This window comes from Hypomesus nipponensis, chromosome 2, assembly GCF_054491055.1.
Source record: "Hypomesus nipponensis isolate SF chromosome 2, ASM5449105v1, whole genome shotgun sequence".
Lineage (NCBI taxonomy): Eukaryota > Metazoa > Chordata > Actinopteri > Osmeriformes > Osmeridae > Hypomesus > Hypomesus nipponensis.
The window spans coordinates 14,418,116-14,441,745 of record NC_140362.1 but is presented as its reverse complement, the minus strand read 5'-3'; the positions used below and the strand labels follow the sequence as shown (position 1 = coordinate 14,441,745).

Sequence of the window (23,630 nt, the reverse complement as noted above, 5' to 3'; positions counted from 1 at the left end):
GGAGTCAGCAATGTGGTAATAGCTTCAACTTGACCTCTAATTGGCTGGTTTGGAAGACTGCCATATTGCCTGCTCCTGTCAAGTTGCTGTATGTCTCCGCAGGTGCATAGGGGGGTAGGGGGTGTAGGGAGTAGGGGTCTGACAAGGACATAGGGCGGATTGCCCCCACACATAAGCTGATGGAGACCGGCAGACAGGCAGACAGACAGACAGACAGACAGACAGGAAGAGCTATGTCCATGCTTCATTCCACATACTAAAAGGGTTCCTTTGAGACTAAACATGTCGAGTTTCTCGCGTCAACAAGAACCGCTCTGCATCTTCACACACTCACACACCCCTGTGACAGCATCAGGGGTTGTACTGCTTTGTTCAACACCAGCTACTCTACACTGAGCTGCTAAAACAGCCAACATGACTAGACAAAGCTCTAGAAAGTTCCATAAGGTTCCGAAAAGGGCAAACCAATTTGGTGGGAATGGCAAGATATCACATTTCTTCAAAAGGAAAACAAAATGCTATGCTACATCACCAGGAGCAATTCCCCAGTTTTCCAAGTCACTTCGATTTATATTGCTGCAGTCCTACAAACAAACAGAATCAGCTTCCCAGTAGATGGCTGTTCCTGGTACTTCCTTCAGGCCACCTTCTGTCCTGCCAAACCAGCACAGCAAAAGGAGGACAACATGACAGTGGGCATTCCCATTCCAGAGTGAGGACAAGTGTGACGGGAGGTGTGGAATAAACTTGCCGAGCTAAAGTCAAGGTTAGCTCCGGGAGCCGGAGCATGTGATCTCCCAACCATCTCTACTACATTTGTGGGGTGATTTCAGGCACTCACATATCTGTCAATGGGCGGGGATCGGACCCCGGTTTGTGTTCCTACCTGTGTCTCCATTCTGTGGACCATTCTCTGTCCATCTCTCTACTTCTCAGTTAAAAAGAGGTGAGGGAGAGCACAAACAGCACACACACACACACACACACACACAGAGATGCCCGCAAGAAAAAGAAAACAAACAGCAGAGAGCGAATCAATGAATGAATTAAACAAAAAGCTTAGACACGGCCCACAGCTTTATTAATAACCCAAGAAGATCGGGAAATGCTCGATATTTTCCCTTTTTTTTTTATAAGGTTAATTCACAAGAATATTCAATCATTAATTATGATATTTAATCTTGAAAGGAATTGTATCTGATGGATTTGAAGAGTCTATGGTGATAGACAGACAGCATGAAGGTTGGAGAAATTGGAGAGCAAAGGAGAGCAAAGCCAGCGTGTATGACTGTTCAGTAGGAACATGCTGGCAGGTTAGCACACACACGCAAACCAGGAAGACAAAGTGTGTAAATAACCACGGCAAAAAAGTAGCTTTTCTGAAGTATGGACGGGCCGTTTGTGGGGAGGGAAGGGGGGGGGGGAAAGGCGGGGGAGGAGGGGGAAGAGCAGGAGAAGGTGGGGGGAGGGGGGAATGGGAAGGGGGGGGATCGGGAGGAGAGGAGGAGGAAGTGGGGGGAGGGGAGCAGGGGGGCGGGAAGGAGGAATTTAAGTGGGTCAGCGTACAACAGTAGAAGAAGGCGGGACAGACCTGAGTTCGTCCGACTGGGTGAGTCCGTGTCTTCTGGGATCACATCACACAACGGACAGACAGACAGAGGACAGGAGATGACTGTGAGAGGGTGCTCGGAGGGAGGGGGTGGGGGGGTGACACGTGGGGGGGGGGGGGGGCATCGCTCATCACGGCCACCGCACAGGTAAGGGTAGGGGGTCAGCGTGAGGGAGGAGGACAGGATGGGGGGCGGGAGGGGAGGGCGAGGGGGGAGGCACACGACAACACAACACCACAAAACACAGCAACAACAACAACGACAACAGCAGCAACAACGCACAAGGAACAAAAACCACCAAAGCACATGACAGAAAGAAACAAAGTGTGTGAGCGGAGGCCTGTGGAAGCCGGGGGAAAAAGGAGTCTGAGGAGGAGAGCAGGGGGGGGGGGGGGGCACTGTTACCAGAACAGGAAGAGAGGGGACAGAGAGAGGGGGAGGAGGGGAGGAGGAGGAGGTCTTTGCTCTGAGGGAGAAGGAGAGCTGGAACAGCAAAGAGACGTTAACATCGAGAAGAGATGACGAAACCACAGCCACAAAAGCTTGAGACCTTGGAGGGGAAGAAAGGAGTTGAGGAAAAGGGGCAGGCGGAGGAGGAGAGGAGCCACTCAACTCGGGGACGACTGTGGAAAGAGAGGCAGTCTGGGAAAGAAAATAACGGCAACGATAACCAAAGAACTGAAAGCGTACATGTAGCGGCAAAAGAAGAGAGAAACAATTGCCTAACAAAAAGGCCTTTGCGCTCCAAGACCATTCCAACAATACAAGTACAACAGCCACCTCAGTGCTGTGAGGCCCCACACTCCATGAGCCACTGAAGGGCCACTTAGACAACAACACAGGGAGGGCCCATTGTGAGACACTCTGCGCCTCTCATGAAATTGTTTTTCCCTCCTCTCCTCTAACCGCCAATACATATTCATACACTTCCTCCTCGGGTCTTTAGAGGGTTGGAATATGCTGAGTTCTCTTCTTGTCCTTCTGTTATTACGGTCATATTTTTCCCAGTCTCCGAAGATGATGAGCTGTGCTTTCATCTCTGCATCATTAATCAGAGCTCGCCACGCGCCGCTCTCTCCTTGCGTAACACAGCCTCGCTGCTGACTCGGAGTCTCGAGGAGCCGTAGCTATGGCGACGACTGGGAGTTAAGACCCTCACAGAGACCCTTCGGGGTATGAGTGGGGCTGCCCATTAAACCACATTCATTATCTTTTCGTTGACGTTGTTGTTGTTGACCTGTTGTTGGCGTCCGTCCCCCCCACCCTCCCAGTTATTGAGCCCTTCACCCCCCCTTCCCCCCAACCCCACCGCCTCAACCTCCCTCCTGCCTCAGCCTCCATCCTGCCTCAGCCTCCCTCCTGCCTCAGACACACTGAGAGGCGCTGTGGAGAGGCCGGGGCTGAACTGCCTTGGGACCCCCGCTTCAGAAGCAATTAGATAACATTTGCATTTAGCTCCATTATGGCCCCATTACGTTGAATAATTAAGAGTCAGGCGAAAATGGAACAGCGGGCAGCATCTGTCTGGTCCAGCTTTGATCCCATTGTGCCAGCTAAGGGGGCACAGGTAGCTCATCAAAATGAAAGCACCCCCCCCCACCCTCCACCCCCCGCCCCCCTGCCGCAACCCTCCACAATAACAAAAAGCACTTTGCCGCGTATAGCTCCACTTCATCAGTAAGTGTTGTCTTAATTGGGTCGAGCAATCAAGATGAACGCGGCGCAAAAACATCGATTGTTCCCCGGGGACAACAAAGTCTGAAAGTCACCTCACCGGTTGGCTGGAGGATCAGCTGACCCTTTGATCAGTCAGCCCTGTCACAGTTCGACCCTCCACCCCCACCCCCACCCCCGCCAGTCTGCACCAGTTTGCTCAACACAAAACAATCTGTGACAGAGTGAGAGAGAGAGAGAAAAGTGTGCAAGTGACAGAGTGTGACTGAAAGAGGGAGGAAGAGAGCCAGGCAAGCTTGCAGAGGCACACGGGAGTCTTGTACAGCATCTGACGGGAACTTTGACCCAGTTTTAAGCTTGTGGAGCTGACATAAAACACTGGATGCTAGGCAACAGCACCATTCGAAGTGGGGCTGTTGAAACAGTAAACGATGGCTCGGTTGAAGACATTCTAATTGCTGCCTGATGATCGTTTAAATGATACGTCTGTCAACTGGAGACTGGCGTCATCTGTCCCTCTCTATCATAATGAGGCCTTATGCACAGGTTTACCACCTCTCACAATGTATATTTATCCATGACGAACACCATCCGCCTACCTGTCGGTTTCACTGGCTGGTTCCTTCAAAACGAACAAAGATCAAAGAGGATAATTGACGATAACGACTCTAATGGCAACTTCATTTGAGAATTTCAAAGACGGACACATTGCCGTGGTCAGTAGAAGACTCGTTATAGACAATTCCCTTCAGCAGCCCACCAGGATGGCAGAGAAGACCCCCTCAGAGAACACTGTCTCAGTTATGCTCGGTAGAGGGACTGGTGCCAATATGGCCGACAACCCTGACCATCCTCCCGCTCTGCTCCATGGAGCTGAGACCTGCAAGTAACCAGGCAACAAACTCAGCACAACCTAGCAGCAATCCGAAAAGAGCAAGAGAGAGAGACAGAGGGGGATGGGGAGGGGGCTTGGTGACAGTTAAAGGTTATAGTTATTGTAGGGTTCCCTGGATGACCTAAGAAGGCCAGTGGTCATGCAAAAAATGGCCTGAGTATAGAAGTAAAAGTAATAGAATTGACACATAGAAATATAGCCCACAAAACAAAATACAGACCCTTAGTTCATGCAACTAAGTGCTGCAGAACTCCAATAAGTTCCATGTTATCCTCCATTGCTTTGACGAGGGGTGTCTGTTCTATAAGCTGTATTTCTAGGTATCTGTGCAGCAGCACCAAACAGATGCAGATGTCCACAACAAGACCATTCTGCATCAAATATACCGATCCAATACTTTGACGTGCGTTTGATTTATGCTGGAGTCTGTGCGACTGTGGCCGTCTCGTAAATCAAACACACACTTAGTATAGCGGTGTGGGTATTTGGCCCAGGTGCGACTGAGACCAACCTGGCTGGGCGGGGGAGGGGGACGGGTGTGGCGGGGTCTCTCCCTCACACCCTGAGCCGTTCAGGCCTCTCTGTTGGTCCTCCCAGGTTACCTCTACAGCGGGGCAGCCCAGAGAGACAAAGTGAACACACCACAGGGACGTTTGCTAGAGATCCCAGGAGCTTAGTTGTGGGCAAGCTGCACATACACACCGGAGCTCAGCATGGCATACGCTAGCTAGAGCAGCTGTGCCCACAGTATGACATGGCAGTAACTAAGCAAATATCAAATGATCATGATTCCTTTTTTAGAAATGTGCTTATTGTAGCTGTATTATGTGTAATAATGTGTTCATAAGTATAAACAAATAAAATCTGACTTCATAGTAACAATAAATAACAGGAAAATGTGTCATAAAACTAATGATTTTCAGTCAACCAATGGTATATATACTGGTATATTTATTGTTGTAACTAGGCTCTGTAGTGCGTTGGGAGACTAGATTCAGCACCAAAGCCATGGACAGCACCCTCCTAAAAATAATGAACTTTGCTCCATCTGCTGGGCATATGCTGTAACAACAGCCTCTCCAGGTCTATCGGCTAGGTTACTTCTAGCACAGGGCAAGATGCCGTCTCGGTGAAAAATTTCCTTTGACCTAGAACTAATTTATGCCTATTTATATCAAGAGAGCCAAACCTCTGAGAGGAAGCCTATCACTAGCTTAGCACCAAAACTAAACTGTCAGCTGAAGAAATGTCAGATCGATCCATTTCGAAGACGTTAAAACCACGTCAGACCGAGTCTCCTACTGACAAAGTCCGCTATTCTACCCTGCGTTCCTCTGGAAACGTCCTTGCGTTTCATTGCCGTGGAGACCGCACGGACGGGTTGGATAGGCTGGAGCCTCTAATTGAACTAGTCGTTCACGTTCGAGCGAGAATACAGCGTTCCGACACTTGGACACAGAGGACTAGGAATGGGCTCTCAAATGGTTCTAATAGAGAGATAGGAGATGAGGTCTTGAGGGGGAAAATGGGAGGGGGGGGGGGCAGGATAAGCCAAGCACACACAGTCAGCCCTCCACTCACATACTCATCAGCGAGCACCACCTCACACTTGACGGTTACGTCCCGCGCGTCGACTGAGCCGACAGAGGCTCGGTCGCGTTTGTTCTACTCTGAAAACGATCAAACTTGGAGAAAGTGGAGGGACCGCGCGCACAATTATATCTTAACAAGGACAAAAGGACTGGTGTACAATGAGCACTCATAGTCGTGTAAAGTCGGTACATGGTTTGAAACGGCGGCAGCGACACCAGGTTGGGATTTTCAGCGGGACAACTTGCCTTTTCTCCCATTCACAGGTGGGACATGGGGGCTCCCCGCAGCGTCTGGAGGAGAGGGGGATAGGATGAGAGGATGGACACACACACACACACACATGGGTGCAATACTGAAAACTGGATAACAACCGACACACTCATCCTGGCCGAATGGACAGGATCCAAAAGGACCATGCAGAGCACAGCAAACGTGACAGACACGACACACACACACACACAGATGGAAGAGGAGGAAGTGAGAGCGGTGAGAGACTCCAGTGTTTGCCAATGCAGCCCGGCTGCTGAAAACCACCTTCACAACACTCCACAAGATCCATAGATCTCTCTGTCATATTCCTTACAGAGGACCTTTATTTACCGTGATAACCTGAGGTGAATAACACTGATGAGAGGAGAGAAGAGAGGCGAGAACCCACCTTGTTGACCCTCATACGCTTCGAGGGGTGAAAGGTCATTTGGGCATAGCACCTCCCCTGCTCCCTCTGACAGGAGTGAGAGGAAGAAAAAAAACAACCATGGCCTCAGTGGGATGTATAGTAGAGGGTCGGATCAGCCTCCCCCCTCTGCCCACACTCTGACACTGCCATGTCGGGGGGGGGGGGGGGGGTCGGGGAGGAGACAACGGGAGGGATCGAGGAAGGAAGAGAGAGAAAGAGAGAGAGAAAGAAAGAGAGAGGGAGCAAGACAGAGAGAGAGAGACAGAGAGACCGAGGGAGAAAGAAAGAGAGAGAGAAAGAAAGAGAGAGGGAGCAAGACAGAGAGAGAGAGACAGAGAGACCGAGGGAGAAAGAAAGAGAGAGAGAAAGAAAGAGAGAGGGAGCAAGACAGAGAGAGAGAGACAGAGAGACCGAGGGAGAAAGAAAGAGAGAGAGACAGACGGGAGAAAGATAGAGTGAGACAGGAAGGAAGGGGAGTCTGGGCTTGCTGCCTGCTAGACTGCCGAGTGTTCATGGGCCCTGACAATGATGAAAGAGTTCTGGGAGGGCTTTGACAAGTTCCCCGGCACTGTACTCTCTCTTTCTCTCCCTCTCTCTCCCACGGTCTCTCTCTCTCTCTCTCTCTCTCTCTATTTCAAAGCTAATCCCTTTCTTCCTCTCTTCCATTCGTAGCATCGGCTCCACATAAACGCAAGCTCGTCACTTTCAGCATCATGAGGTTTACAGTTTGTGACAAGCCTTGTTAGGACGAGTCACAACACTGAAGCAGGCGTTGATCCAGAGGCAGGACGTAGGGGAGAGTGGATCAGACGCTTCTCAGGGTCCCTAAATATCCCCAACATGGAACCCTGAGGACCCCACACATGGAACCCATCGTGGTAAAAATGGGTGAAAACTTCAAAACCACAATGTTACGTCTGAAGTCACAGAAATTAAAAGCCCATAAAGACAGATGGTGAATGAAAGCTAATAATCATAATCCACACACATCCTTTAACCTTCAACTGATCTCTCTCCTACAACAGCCAAAGAACCACAGAACCAACAGCACCCTAAAGACATCTAAATTCCTATAAAAATGTTTAACTGTATCAATATTACAGAATTACAAAATACTACAGTACCGCTACAAATAAAGAACAGAACAAGCCCACTGAGAACTCCAGAACCCACAGCTGGACAGAACCATGAATAGGAGAACCACAACAAAGAAACAGCCAAGGACCTCGACAAAACAGGACTAGCTTTGAGAAAGAACATGTGACACGTGAACCCCTGCAGTCTACAGAACAGTACAGAACCTCACACACATGGACAGTCTGCAACTAGGGGAGGAGGAGGCCAGGGGAGGAGGGGGAGGCAGAGAAGGCCTGACCCCTGCTATCCCAGCCACCTGCCTTGCAGACAGGTTTGGTCTTTCAAGTTGGGGGGGGGGGGGGGGGGTTACAAGCTCCACTAGCCCCACCCATCTGAGAGGCCAAACCTTCACAGGGAGCTACAGACCTTCACAAGCCTCCGTTCCTTCTGATCCATCTTCTGAGCAGGAAGAAGAAGACAGGAACCGAGGAGAGGGGGTTACGTTACAACGTGAGACCACACAACCCGTTTCACCAGCCAAGGTTACAATACTGTGCATGTTTGTAAGCCTTTTCCAGGGCCATGGTCACACAGGGGGCGGGCAGTACATTCAAAACAAATGCACACAAGGAGGGATAGAAAAGGCAGCTTTCTGGGACAGGCGATTTGTTTTAAACTAATTGCTTTCATTTCTGAGCACCTGAACACTGACGCCTATGACAACAGCTTCTGCCATAGCCCATAATATACTGCATCAATGTCACAAGAGTAACAAACACATTCGCTGTGAGCCAACCAAAAGATGTCCTCATTCAAACGAATCAATCTCACTCCAAAGCAACCAAACGCAATCCAGCACAAAACCACACCCAACAACTATCCTCTCACTATATGACTCACTCACACAGAAGAACCCCCCCCCCCCCCCCCACACACACACACACACACGGCCCAGGACCTCAATCGAAAGATTCAAATTAAACAGAGAACTTACTTCTGTCCAGTTTCCCTTGGGGGGGCAGTTGGGGTAGTTGCCGTCCTTTCCTGTTGGACATGGGGGTGCTGTTGGGGCTGGTTTGGGCTGATCCGCTTTGGGGGTGCGCCCTGAGTGCAACACAGAGGGGTTGACAGGGGGGTGAGGCCCAGATGGGACAAGCAGAGCCGCCACTGAGTGGAGTGTATCATCAAGGCCATGCAGCCTACAACTCCCAGAAAGCAAGGGACTCGTCCGTGTTAACCACATCGCTTTGTGAGTCGAGGAGTGCTGTCATAAAAATCGTATCAAGGGGTACAAAACTATATTCACTGTAAAACAAGAATAGGATCTACAGTAAGAAGCATTCCAGTCAATTGTACAAACAATGGTTTACAAATTGTCTCAATATGTCGAAATTAAGTGGAGATGGCTGACTTAGAAGACTTCATTCGCAAAATCCTCAGATCAACACAAACCAGGCATCACAAACTGAAAAATCCTTCTAAGTCAGCATCCCCAGGTGGGTGAATCAAGCAGATAACGGCAGGAAATGTTTTTTGGCACATGACAGGTGAGGAGGCTGTGGCTGAGGTAGGACATTGCTCTGGAAGAGAGGAGATGCAGGATGGACGCCTCTCCGGAGTCCTCCTGTCCACCCAGGCAGGCTGTGGAGGGAGGAGAGCACCCAGCGGGCCCATTCAGACCATGCATTCTGACGGCCTCGGAAAATGATCAAAGAAATCATAACCAAACACAATGTGGTAGCAGGGTGCATGTGGTGTTAACGTCGAGGATTTTCCCCAAGATGCTCGAACGAAAATGGAAGCTACAGAGCTACTATGCCAACCCAGGGTGCAGCATGAGTAGTGTGTACCCAAATCAAAAATGTCACCGCGGCGACTACCGAGTGATAAAACGCGGGGATGAGAGAACAGGCAGGGAGCGGGAACGCTGCGTCCAGGAGGTAAATAAAAAAACGGAGGGATGAGTTTGGCTGGGTTGAGAGGGTGGAGGTAGGGGGGCGGGTTGCAGTGAGGTGGAGCGTGTGGTTGGTTGGTGGGGTGGGGTGAGAGGGCGGTATTTGTTGAGGTGTGAGGGTGGGAGGAGGGCAAGCTTCATTCTCGGGATTAGTCGAGGATGGGGGTGTGGCCTGGGTCACCTCGTTAAGGCAGGTGAGGGGGGGGCAGATCTTCCTGATGGGAGGGACGGCATGGACCTCATGTGGGTGGAGTCGGGGCGTTCTGTGGAGCGGGAACGGGAGGCGGGCCGTTCTAGAGCGGGCCGCTGGTCAGCTGATCTGGATCTGGCGTGGTACTCATGTCTGTCCATGGATCCATGGTTCCTGCAAACGTCACGGAGAGAAGGGCATTGCACGTGCTCAGTGGGACCTGGACATCTGTGGAGGGTTTGTGGAGGGGCAGGGCCAGGAGGCAGGAACACAGCTGGAGCCTAGCTGATTCTGCTGCTATGGCAACAGACGACTGAGCAGTGGAATCCTGGGTATGTTTAGAACTGTCTGGAAAAACAGGAAGTGTAAGGCTGCGTGGGAGGAGCTTAGAATCTACCATACGTGATTTGACAAAAGTGTGTGATCTTTCAGATTTGTCAAATTTGGGGGGTTTGTGTGTTTTTATGCAAGCCAGGTGAAACTTGCTCGGCCCTGTTGAGGTAATGTTCCGCGGTGGAAAAAAAAGAAGAAGAAGAAAAGAAAAGGGAATATTTGGCACTGTGATCTCTGTGAGTGTGTTCTGTTGGGGTCGTCCACAAGCTTCTGGAGAGTGGGAGGAACAAGGTGAGCGTGGTATCTTAGTGGCATCACATCAACATCACATCAACACTGGAGACCAGGAACAGCTCAACCAAAACATGACCTTGTGAAGATAACCACAGCTAATTGCATCGTTCCAAGTCATTATTATTACCTCCCATCATCCGTGCACAGGGTGACAGCAGGTTAAAACATGCACAACAATAGTCTTGACAATCAGTTCCCATTAATCACATCACACATTCATAGGCTATGCAAATGCTTCGTCATTGTTCTCAGGGGGCGGCCATTTTGTTTTTTTAGGGAGGTTAAAAACAAACAGCCTTTCGTCACCCAGAAGAAGATCAAGAACAGCATTTGCAGGACAGCCAAACACCAAACACACAGAGTTGCTAACGTACAAGGTGAACAAACAGTGACGAGGCCTGTCTGCTAGCGAGCGCAAAGAAACTGTCCAGCAGGGGACAGCAGCATCGCACCAGCATGACCTTAACTAGCCTCGGCAGTTCACAGCTGTTCAGGATGGTGATGGGGGTGATGACGACGGTGATGATGAAGGTCGTAATCATTAGCCCGGGTTTTATAGGTGTGAACGGTAAAGTGGGCGTCTGTCATTATTCATTCCGCTCATTACAGAGAGGGGGGAGAGCCGCCTGGCTGTGTATTACAGCCAATGTCCCGGGGATGCTAGTAGTTCCAACGCTACAGATCTAGCAGCCGGGTTTGTTCGGGGCTATTCCCAAGGGATTTCCCCCGGGACCAAACAACTAGGACAGCGGCAACGTGCCGTGCATCCGTAGAAGCAGCCGGAAGGATTGGCCTTGTTCACACCTGAGCGCGCAGTGTGGCTAACGCGTGCCTCACAAGGTCATTGTAGACTGGGGTCACTGGGGACGTCCCTGGGGACGCAGCCGAAGCTTTGGACGTCTCTCTTTCCTTCTCTTGCTCTCTCTCGACAACTGCAATCCTTACGTCGTCGCCCTTCACTCTTTCTCTACCGACACCCCCACTCCTCTGTTATGTCTCTCTTTCTCTCTTTTTTTCCCCCCAATCGTCTGGGGAATGGCAGGAGACACTCAGTCACCGTTTGAAGGACGGAGGGAAATCTACTCCTCTCCTCAGTAGCTGCCAAGGGGGAAGCCAGCCTTTCTCATTTAATTTCCCTGCCGGCCAGAGGAAAGAGAGATAGAGAGAGAGAGAGAGAGAGAGAGAGAGAGAGAGAGAGAGAGAGAGAGAGAGAGAGAGAGAGAGAGGGGAGGGGGGGGGTAGAAGGAGACAAAGTGAGAGAGAAAAATAGAGTCAAAAACTGAGAGAAATAGAGTAAGACAGAGCAAGAATTACAGATATAGAAAGAGAGAGAGAGAGAGAGAGAGAGAAAGAGAGAGAAAATGAATGAAAGAAAGAAAGAAAGGAAAAGAGAGACGAGCCTCAGGGAAACTTTGTGACAGTTTAATACAGTCAGTCACGGAGTACTTGTGACGACTCATCACTTTCCACCGCCGGAGAGGAAACGCTACAACGCCATGTTGTTTCTGACTGACAGCCAGATGGCTGGGTGTGTACGTGCGTGTGTGCGTGTGTGTGTGTGTGTGTGTGCGTACACTCAACCATTTGCAATACTTCTCTGGGGGCGAGGGGTGCATGCTGAGTGCCTATTTTACTGGCATCAATTGGGGGAGGGGGGCTGTTATCATTCCGGTTGCAGATAACCACAGAGCAGGTTGGTATGGGACTGAGTGAGCATCAAACCCTGGTCATCCTGCCTCTGCCGGGGACAGTTTACCCGCCACACTCACCCCCCCCCCCCCCCTCCAGTACAAACACAACAACACTGATGACCACAAACTCCACTGACCCACTCCCCTCCCACAGAGGACACGGCTACGACACATCGACAGAACACACACATCGTCCGTGACTCACGGACGCCCACGCAGGATCTCCAAGACTCCTGTGTGTGTGTGTGCGTGTGTTGGTGTTGTCATTTCCCCCCTCCCCCGGCTAAAACAACTCCACCCACACGTGCGATGACGCGTTCGTGAAAACGGATATCCCCCGTTAGGATATACCGTTTCGTTCAGTCATCGCGTTTTTCGAGACGGCGTTTCTTTCCGTCACGACCCCGTCGATAACGGACGGGGGACAGCCGGACGGCGGGGAGAGACGTTCCCCACAAGATGGCGGACAAACATCAGAGAGACGCCGTAAAGGGAAGCGAGTACCTCTCGTGGTCGTGGTCGTGGTCGGAGGAGTATGCCCCCTCTGAGTAGGCCCTGTTCATCCTGGCGGAGCGCAGTAACCTGACCGCCTCTTCCCGACACAGCGGGTACACGCCGCCACGGTTGCCGTGGCGTCGGCTGGCGAAAGGTAAACACACCGCGGCTGGTCAGTGTTTCAGCAGGTCAACGAGAACAAGCGGGAGGAGACGGAATGGGAAGCTTGGGAGGGGGGGGGGATGCTGAGCTGGGAGGGGTGGAGGGTAACTTGGAGGTTGTGGGTAGAGGGTTGCCGGGGGGAGGGGGGGGTTGGGTCGAGGGTGACCTGGGAACTGGGTTAGAGGGAGTCTCACCTGGGATGGGTGGTTCAGCAGCAAATGATTTCCTTTGTTTGGTTTTAACAAAATACAACCACCTCCATTTTCCCTCGCCACAATGAGTAACAAGAGTGTTTATCAGATCCCTACGTATATGGCACCTTACACTGTTCTGTGAATGCCAGGACGACTCTACAGCACCCCTGCTGGACAGTTCCTCACACTACCGATAAACCCTGTCGTTCAAATGCGCACATCTAATGACAATACCAGTGGAGGGACCTGTAAGAACAACTATCTGATCCTCAACAACGATCTGACTATCTGATCACTATCTGATTGGTCAACAACGAGGTGGACCTGGTTAGGAGGTTCTGCTGTTAGAAGAGTGAGCGTTTCATTATGATGAATGAGCAGAGAGTTTGAACTGACAGTGAAGGGATGAGAGGTACGGCCATCAGGTAACACAGTAACTCACTTGTTCCTGTTCATAACTTAAGACCCATTGGCCATTTATACTTCATATATTTAAATGTAGATACATATATATTTTCAGTCCCACCAGGGAGAAATATATATGTGAACACACCACAGCACACTGTGTTGCTGATGGCATTGGCCCTGGGGCATGGTGCTGTGAGGGTGATCAGGTAGTGTGGTCAAGTGGTTGTGGTCAGGTGGTTGTGGTCAGGTGTGGTGAGGTGACTGGATCCTTCCCTCTCTGTAGTCATGGTGATGGACCCAGTGTGCCCCTAGCCATTTGACATCAGTGTTAGTAGTTGCCATGACAGTGGGACAGGCCAGGCTTCTGTGTATATCTGAAGAAGGTGACACTGCATGCCACACTGTGCCAGTGCCACCAAACAAACACGGGAGAAGCTGGAAAGATCAGCTTCCTGCTGTGAGGGAGGATGCTGAGGTTGTGGTGTGTGTGTGTGTGTGAGGGGTTTGAGGGGGGGGGGTGATGTCGGTTTGGCTGTGGAGGGGGTCAATGGACACACATGCGGGGGGGGGGGGGGGGGGGGGCGGGCGGGCGGGCGGGGGCTCAAGCTGAGGGGGGAGGGGCTACCTGGATTCTTTCAGATGGTCGTCGCTAGGCTGAGGAGGATGTCTGAGGCGAGGTAGGGTGAGCAAATGACTGCAACCACATGGAGGGAGAGAATACACACATGGTTCAATGGAGCAGGATGGAGAAGGGAGAACAGAGAAAGAAAGAAAGAAAGACAGAAAGAAAGAAAGAAAGAAAGAAAGAAAGAAAGAAAGAAAGAAAGAAAGAAAGAAAGAAAGAAAGAAAGAAAGAAAGAAAGAAAGAAAGAAAGAAAGAAAAAGAAAGTTGGAGTGAGCGAAAAAAAGAGTGATAAGAGACCGAGTGAAAGTTGGCGTCCGAAAGAGAGAGAGGCAGAGCACTGTAAGACAGGAAGTGTGGCTGGGTAACAGGAAGACAGGAGAAGGCTGGGAGGATGTAGACTGACTTCTGACTCCCTCACATGTCTACACTCTGATGCCGCAGACATGCTCTGAAGCAACTTCCTTCACAACCAGGTCAGAACCCGGGACTCAGACTAATATCAACTCCTCTCATCAAAACGGATTTCTGAGAGACTGTTGCTGTTGAGGGGATCATACCATATATCTCATACAGTACCTTGGGTTAAAATCAGACCATTAAGAATGAACATGTATACCTTGACACATTTCAAATACAATATCAAATAGAGCTGATAAAAGGAAACTTTTAAAAACCCACACTCTCCAACGTTAGCAATGTAAGAATTCATTCGTTTCTGAATCAGCTGGGACGTTTTCCAAATCCTCCATTACCAATTTCCGGTGTAATTTTCCACTGTTTTCAATAAATAACACAAAGTCGTTAATTACAGCGCTCTGAGAGACAGTCTGGTGAGTACTGTCACACACAATCTAGTTAAGTGCACTTCCTGTGTCCAGCGCTGATTTAGCCTGCCCCGCACAAAGATCAAATAAAGTTAATTGGCCTGGAAGGATGTGATGTAGCTGCCTGTCTGGCTGCCAGCTCCAGTTTGACTACTCTGAGGCCACATTCAGATTCCCTTCAAATGCAACCTTGCTTCCTTTGTTTCTTCCTCCCTTCATTTCCACTACCATCATTCAATCCATCCTTTCCTTCCAACCTTCCTTCCTTCCATGGACAGTGAGGAAGGAAGGATCCAATGATCATTTGATGTCCCTCTAACAGACACATAATGTGGTGATATTTAAACTCTATGGCCCTAATTAAGTGTAAGTGTAATGTGCTCTGCTTATATGGAGAAACCATAACCAAGCCTCAGAGCGGAGTAACGACCACAGGCCTGTCGGACTCGGGAGGAGAAAGGGAGAGAGAAGAGCGGAGGAGGCGAGCAGGAGAGGACGGGGCAGGAGACGAGAGATTGGAGACGAGGGGGTTAGGGTTGACCCAGGGTCGGTCAGACCAAAGACCTGTTAGAGTCGGACCTTGAGGGAGGGGGGTGGTACAGGGGCTGGGGGAAGGGGGGGTCATAGTTACCTCTGAGGTGGGGGGACGCTGGGCGAACGCGACCGTGCACGGTTGATATCCGATGAGCGCGAGCAGTGGTTGGATGACATCACCTGCTCTGGTACGGACAATGTGGAGCTCTGGAGGTCCCTGCCGTTCTGACGGAAGTCTGAAGGACAGGAGCAGAAGAAGGAGGAGAGGAGAGGAGGAGCAAGAGGAGCAGGAGGGGGAGGAGAGGAGAGGGAGAAGATGGGGGGAGAAAAGAGAGTCCGAAAAGGAGAGAACATTTGGAAAAAGGGGGAAAGGGAGAGAAAGAGGAAGGAGAGAGATTAACGCGGAAAAAAAAGCTCAATTTGAAACATTATAATGCATTTTCTCTGCAACAATGATTAGTCCATTGCACTTGAAAGAGTTCATTATCCAAAGAGCAGCCGTGTTTAAGGTCAGTGCCTAGCCTCATTAATATTGAGGCAGAGTGTGCAGTGTCAATAAAATGAGTTCAACACAGCCCAGGTAGAGGAGAGTTTACTCATACCTGGTAGTTCATACTAGTTTAGTATGAAACATTTGTGTTTCATACTGTCCTTCTAGACTCTGTCTAGTCACGCACACTTCTTTATGCATGCTGATGTCAGTGTTGTTACCTGACACAACCCCGACACCATCCTCACAGTCGTAGTCTGAGATCTCACTGTCACTTATCCTCTGGGATCCTGAGGGAGGGTGAGGGGTGGGGCGGGATGGATGGAGACAGAGAGGGAGGGATGGGGAGAGAGAAGATTAACGCAATGCGTTTGTCCTCGTCTTACTGACTATACCACGCCTGGTGATGTGGTCATGTGACGTTTGTTTGAACAGTTTTCAGAACATGTAATCCCAATCAAAATGATTCCCCTGTTGTGTTTCGTTCCCCCGCTTTAATCTGAACATCCTAATCTGTCGATGTTTTCCCAAAAATTCTTGCCCCTTTTTTTGTCCTGTCCCAGACTGTCCTGTCCTGTCCTGGACAGAGAGAGAGAAGGGGGTGAGAGAAAGGACAGCCCCCACCCTCCCTTCCCCACTGCCCTCGTCTCCTGGTGGATCCCTCCTCTCTGATGCTCCTCTCTGATGCTACCTCGCCTGCTCTCTCTCTCTCTCTCTCTCTCTCTCTCTCTCTCTCTCTCTCTCTCTCTCTCTCTCTCTCTCTCTCTCTCTCTCTCTCTCTCTCTCTCTCTCTCTCTCTCTCTCTCTCTCTCTCTCTCTCTCTCTCTCTCTCTCTCTCTCTTCTCACCTAGCTTTAACTACTCACCCAGGAGCTGCCCTGATGACTGAGACGTGTCACTTGAATGTGAACACAAGTTTGCACACCCAGAATCACTTTCTGGAGGACAAACCCCAGTTCACAGTTGTAAGACTGTAAATTGGTGTCACTTGAGAGTGACACATCCATTCGTCAATTTACACATGGAGATAGGAGAGAGAGGTGCGGCGCCTACATTTTAAGCAGAATGCTCGAGTCCCATCCCTCTGACTCCTCCCTGCTCTACTAAAGCTTGGGCTCCTTGCCCCGCCCCTCTGTGCTGCCCAGTCAACTTAAATCAACTGGGCACTTGGGCTTTTTCAGAAATGACAAGTGCTGCACTCTGGCAGAGACTCACTCATTCCCTTGCCTAAGAAACTGTTTTAGTGCTCTTTTTTAGAGCTGTCAGCTCTTTCACACACAAACACACACACAAGCACACACACCCACACACCCACACACACACACACAGTAGGAAAAGACCTCAAGAACTTCAGTTTGGTACTCCTTATTTATACCATTCTAAATTGAGTTTTGTCTTAGCCTCAGCGAGGGAGATCACATGTAGACTGTAGACAATGTAAGAACTTCAACACGGCCTCAAACACCACATGGCAGGGAAGAAGAAGACCAGATATCTATGCATATTCAAGTGTAGACCCCAGTTTAACTGGGGAACTATGTGTCACTGAAGTACACACACACACACACACACACACACACACACACACAGGAAACAGAGTCAATTATGTGAGGAACATCCACACGCACACACACACACACACCCCACCACACCAACACACAGGGACAGGTAAGCCAGGAAGAGGGAAGTCAAGAAATGAGCACAGGAGTGTGTTTGTCTGTTTTTCTTCAAAGCGGGGGGGAAAAGGTTGACATGTCAAACAGACGACGGGAGAGACAAGAGAAGCAATAGGTCCAGGCATCCGGCTGAGTCGACATCGCGGAGGGAGACGGAGATACTGAGGGGACAGAGAGGACCCCATGTCGGGCCAGGGGTGGCATGTAGCGTGTAGCATGTAGCGTGTAGCAGGGAGTTTGGAGGAGAGGGATCAGAGGGGACTATGGGACAGCTGAAGGGAGGTCAGCACGACTGACCTGTTGGTTGCTGGGACAGAAGCAGCAAATGTTGGCAAATACTTGGGGTGCGCTCGGTTTGAGCACATTGAATCTCTCAATGAAAACTCACCTCAAGCGCACCTCAAATATACTTCAGATGTCAGGACAGAAGCTGGGAGAGCTAGAGGAGGGGAGGATTGCCATGCGGGGGGGGGAAGGGGTTATTGGGGGCTTGGGGGCGTTACCTGAGTTGTACGCATACGAGCCTGTGTCTGCAAAGGCAGTGTTGTTGTCGGGGGGGGGGGGGGGATAAGAAAACACATATCAACACTATATCATTACTAATAGTTCGTATGTGTTATTGTTTCAGCCTTGGGCAGCGTTTTGGCAGCTTGGTTGGGTGACGCGGCGTGGCACACTGTGTTCCAAAAGCTGCAGTCCCACCTCACAAGACTTTTTTTTTCTGAAGTCTGACAGAGAAAAGTCAACAACTCATCTCCAAAGAAGCAAACAGTGTACGCTAAGTATGCAGCATGTGTGTGTGTGTGTCTGTGTGTCTGTGTGTGAGGTACGTACTCTGTAGCCTGCGCGTGGGGCTCTCCCCGTGCAGCTGCCTGCGGTGTGTGTTGGGGGAGGCGCGGGGCAGAGGGACGGAGGACACGTCGTGGGTCTGCAGCTTGTACCAGTGGGGCTCGTCATCCAGCAGGGCCGTCTCCAGCTCGATCAGGATCTACAGTGGGAGACACGCGTGTTAGCGTGTCCACGCGCGCACATGTCCGCACACATGCATGCCATAGACACACGCGCCCACACCAGAGAAGACCGTGTGCACGCACACGCAAACACTCCGAGAAAATCAAGCGAGCAGAGATGCACATATGCACTCTCTTATTCACAAACTCGTTCACGCACTGCTGGACTTGGAAATTGACTGGGGGAAAGGGTAGAGCAGCCAGCCCAGGATTCGGTTCCATGGACGCGTGTCTTATCTGTGTGCGTGTGTGTGTGTGTTGGGAGGGCACTTCTGTGTGTGTCGGGGGCGGGGGTGGAGGGGGGCAGAGCACGTGTGTGTGTGCGTCTCACCTCCCCCAGGAACTCGCTCTCCTCCTCCCGGACCCTGGCCTGGTCCCAGAGCGTGATCTCCAGCATGCGCTCCCTGAACTCCCTCCGGTGGACCGGGGAGTACATAAACGTCTGGTTCCATTTGGGCTCTAAGGATTTCTTTACCGTTTTTGTTCTCCTCTTGCTTTTGTCACTGGAGGAACAATAATTCACACTGTTTTTATTTACAACCATGGTAGAATTGACCCCACGAGACAAGTCAACAAACACGACACAGCACGGGACACGGCACTGGTGCATGCTGGGAAGGTGGAAGGTGAATGGCACATGGAGCCCTTCCACTACCACTTCCTGTCAATGTACTTTTTCATGCTCTGAAGTCACTTCCTGGCATGATGTCACTTCCTTCAACATTCCTTTAACCCCTACCCCTTTCATACAAGGTAAGTGCCTCATTTGAAATGAAATGGCATATGACCTTCAACAACACCTCCAAGAACCATAGGCCAAGAATCTCTACCTGGACACTGTGGGTGAACATGGAGATGGACATGGAGAATGTGACCACAGTTCCTGTCTCTCCCCTTACCTTCTGTCGGGGAGGAAGTAGATCTTGACGTAGGGATTCCTGGGGCGGCCATCTTCCCTGGAAGGCAGGTCCTTGGCTCCCAGGATGGTGACGATGAGCTGGTGGCCCACCTTGTCATACCACAGCTTGACCTGCGGGGGCAGAGTGGAGGCATGTGAGCGTTGGACACCACTGGTGGGGGGAGGAGGGTCACTGTCACGGTAGCTCACATGCTTAGAAGGTATTCCTAAAAGCATACATGTTGCGTTGAAACATGATTTGTTGTGCTGAAACAGGATCATTTTACGATTAGGAGTTTCAGAGTTGAGTTCTGAAAAGCCTAAATAGGGACTATTATTCCTAAACTAAGGACAGTGTAATTGACCTTACATGTGAATGTAAGGTCCGGTGTGTGGTCATCTACAGGACTGTGTGTGTGTCCTGTCCCAGCTGCCTATACTGCAGTGGATTCTATTGTGTTTCCACTGCAGCTGTGGGACAGGAATCTGCTGTGTTCAGAGTGTCTAATGGAAGCTCCCGGAATGAATGAGAGGGAAGCGGACCTGAGTGACTCTGAAGCTGAGGATAGAGAATGTAGCAAAGTCTCAGTCATGCTGGATATGAGAAAGGAGAGAAGTATGGCTGCCACGGCTCACTTAGAAGTCATAACGAAACCAAACAACCACAAATCAACTCTATCGAAAGGAAAATATGAAGCCAAATACAAATACAAAACTTCTAAGCCCATACTTGCTGATGTCAATGAGTATGAGAGTGGTCTTCATCATTTGAAGCTGAAACTTGTGTATCTACACATGCAGCCAAGCTGTAGGGAGCTTTCACAACACGCCACCCCCAGTCCAGCCCTGCACAGCGTGGGCTCTGATTGGCTCTCTGGAGGGGTTAACAGCGAGGACAGCACACACCACAGCAGGGTTGAGGTCAAACAAATTGTACCATGACACTAAAGACTTGAAACATCTGACTTTCACAGTTCCTGGGTGCAATGGGCAGAGAATCCTTTAAACAGGGTGCCCAGGTTCTGAGGATCCTAACAGAATCCTTTCAGATCAGTTTAAGTTCTATATATTTGGATGGTTCTTCAATAGAATTGTCCTAAATAGTGGGCCTTTACCGAAGGTTACTTCCTGTTAAAGTGTTTCCCTTGGAATCTGGAAATCAGAACGATACATAAAGACTATGCTACAGTCTACTTTAACACTGCATCCTTTACTTGAATGCCACAACCTTGCTTCTGTAAGTGGAGCATAACAGGGTTTCCTAAAGTTCACCAGCAGATCTGCCCAGGGATGCTGGCTCCCAGGGTACAAACACACAGCACCTATTTTTATCCTTCGCACTTCCTGTCTGTGAAACATTACACTGTGTTCTAGCACCTTCCAATGAGAAACCCACAGTGCATTCTGGATTAGTACAGATCTTCTTTACTGTACATTACATTCTAAACCAACGGTGGGGTGTAAGAGCAAACTTAGCGACACACCCAACACACACTTACTCAGACACACACACACACACACAGGCTGTTTCTACTCTTACATGTACTGTGCCATGCCTGATGGTGCTCTGCTAAGATGGCTCACACAAACGTTTGACAGGTAGGAGACGTGGACTGAGAGAACGAGAGGCTGCCTCAGACAGAGCCGTGAGAGAAGCCCTACAGGCAGATCAGGTCAGGGTTCAGCCAGCTAGCCTGCTTTAGCCAGCGGAGTTTCTCCCTGCTAGTTCTGGATTTCAGGTACAATTTGCTTTTCTGTTGTTTTTTTTTCGACATTGGAAAATGCCCTCAGTTTAAAGGAAAAAAAGAAACAAGTCAGTTATCTTCTCATGCCATGAAAACATTCACCCTTTCAAACCACTCGAAAACTTTATTTTCTTATTGTCCCATCTTTAAATAGGGACTTGATCAATACAAACACCAATCAACAATATTTACAGGTGTAAAGGGTCTGCTTTCATGCACCATGAAAAAACAATCTAATGTATTTGTCCAGCATAAGGCTGCTAATGTAAAAGATTCAAGGAGACACCCTGCTACATTGCCAAAGGCAGGTAATGTTAAAGGTACTTTCAGCATAAATCAAAAAACGCGCTGACGAATACTTATGAACGCAGGAAATATGCCGGTGCTAGAGGATCTATCTGGCAACGGGAGAGTGTCTCGCTGAAATATTAGATTGATACGTCATGCAATATGTTTTCCAGCATACCATGACATGATTGTGTTAATATGGCACTAATGGGTATCAACGTAATAACATCATAATGCAATAACGTAATAACTGAATTTCAAAACAGCATAGCAATAACGATACGATAAGTACTCATCAAATAAAACAAGACAAATAATAGAAGGCATTCATTTGGAATAACAATAGCAACAACGACCACACATTGCATTTTAGGGGAAAGATTGAGAAGCGGCCATTTCCCTGGGTATGCATTTCCCAGCATGGCAACAGAGAGACCAGAGATGGGAGCGGAGCAGAGGGGGTGACTGTCAGACCGGGTCTTTACCTGCACCCTAGGGACATAAGGCGCTGCTCTTCTGCTAAGGCTTTGGCTCTGGGTAAGCAAAATTAAACAACAAAGAAACAAAATGCAATAAAAAACCAAACACGCCACAAACACAACAACAACAACAACAGCAGGACAACAACACAATGACATCTCGAGCAGGAGGTTCAATTATTATTATTATCTTCTTATTGTTTGTGTGCGGTGTACAGTTCCTTTGTTCATTTATGTCAATCAGTGTCTCCTATTCCCTGGTGTGTTTGGCCGTTATTGTCTGGGAGCCTGTCGGGCCTGGTTCCCCTCCAAGACAACACACTCCGACTCCAGGAGAAATATTACTGATGACTCATCATAATTAAACATTCCCTTCTCTCTGCTTCGTGGAACACAACTTCTCTAATCAACTGCCCCGGCATCACAATGACGCCATTCCAATTGTTCCACCGAACACAAATTGGATGAAAAAAAGAGGCATATTTCGATTCCTAACTGCACCAAATTACTCTGCACAGGTATAATGGCTGCGGAATTTTATACAAGGCTTTTTTATGGGAGTTTTTCCTTGTCTTCCTTGAGGATTTAGGTTAGTTGAGGGGCAATTCTATGGGCGTATGTGAAGCCCTCTGTGACATGCTTGCGTGTAAAAAGGGCTATACAAATACATTTGATTTGATTTGCAGTCTGATTCTTCTGTTTGTGCTTCAAGGTCAGCCCCATTCATAGAAGCTGAGAAGTTCCGAAGCCCAGTGTGCAGGGCTACAGGTGGAGACTGCAGACATGACGGCTGGCTGGTGATAGGCTGAGAAGCCTTACATGCGTCATAAGTACAGGATACATGCCTCGGGGGGAGGGGGAGGGGGCGAGGGGGGAGGAGTCTGTGCTACCAGATTGTTCTCGCCGAGCTCTGTCGTGCTCTCATACGGAGAACTGTAGAAGACGAAGATGAAATCATCTCAACGGCACCACGACGACACGGAACAGCACGGGCCCCATCAAACCCTCCCCTCCCTTTCCCCCATTTCCCTCCCTCCCTCCCTCCCTCCCTCCCTCCCTCCCTCCCTCCCTCCCTCCCTCCCTCCCTCCCTCCCTCCCTCCCTCCCTCCCTCCCTCTTGTCGTTCGCTTCATTTCCTTCTCAAGTCACTAACGCAGCTTGCTGTCACGCCGGTCCGCGTGCAACGCGGCACTTTCAGGAGTGCCGCCTTTTTTTCCCCAAACCTTTCGAATGAGGGGGGTCCGTGGAGAGACCGGCGTACTAAGCCTTGGACTGAGTGGCGTGTGAAGCCCGAACGCCAGGCCAACAAGGTCAAAATACGACAGCAGTGGAGAGTGATAACAAAGACCTGGAGGTGATGCTGTGCATTCCCTGTGTGGAGCCCCTGATCCCACATGGACCTACACTCGTTGTTCTAGCCAGTTAATGCCCCCCAGGTGCGTTGTGGGTACTCACTGAGAGCTGCCCTGACAGGTACTGGGGCGCGTCCCTCAGGACGCTGGGGCTCATGGGAGACGTGACGGAGATGGAGGGGCGGTCCATCTTCTGGGACTCGAAGGAACTCGAACCTGTCACGGGAACGAGGACCATCACATCATGATCAAATCTGACATTCAGGTTACAAATGATTGATTCTGGTTGATGGGAAATGTAAGTGGATTTGGTAACACTCTGGATCAATTAACATGCAGAGAAGGGGAGAGAGAGAGAGAGAGAGAGAGAGAGAGAGAGAGAGAGAGAGAGAGAGCAGGCGAGGTAGCATCACCTCCTGAGATTTGAGAGGAGTGATATTTTTAGGTGAAGAAAATGTCTAG

The 23,630-nt window shown here is 49.9% G+C and overlaps 1 protein-coding gene across 2 annotated transcripts in view; it reads right to left on the bottom strand.

Moving 5' to 3' along the window:
• rims2a (regulating synaptic membrane exocytosis 2a) overlaps positions 1-23,630 on the bottom strand; it is a 106,291-nt gene that overhangs the window by 27,428 nt on the left and 55,233 nt on the right. Inside the window, exons 14-25 of one of the 2 annotated variants that reach the window (XM_084707910.1) lie at positions 23,272-23,384; positions 21,824-21,871; positions 19,307-19,437; positions 18,739-18,931; positions 18,232-18,385; positions 17,901-17,927; positions 15,944-16,012; positions 15,330-15,468; positions 12,495-12,629; positions 9,664-9,846; positions 8,523-8,632; positions 1,592-1,624 (exon numbers count right to left, since the gene is read on the bottom strand). In XM_084707910.1, coding sequence (XP_084564036.1) covers positions 1,592-1,624; positions 8,523-8,632; positions 9,664-9,846; positions 12,495-12,629; positions 15,330-15,468; positions 15,944-16,012; positions 17,901-17,927; positions 18,232-18,385; positions 18,739-18,931; positions 19,307-19,437; positions 21,824-21,871; positions 23,272-23,384 — 1,335 coding nt within the window. The remainder of the gene's footprint in view (positions 1-1,591; positions 1,625-8,522; positions 8,633-9,663; positions 9,847-12,494; positions 12,630-15,329; positions 15,469-15,943; positions 16,013-17,900; positions 17,928-18,231; positions 18,386-18,738; positions 18,932-19,306; positions 19,438-21,823; positions 21,872-23,271; positions 23,385-23,630) is intronic. The other variant, XM_084707920.1, reaches the window with a different exon arrangement.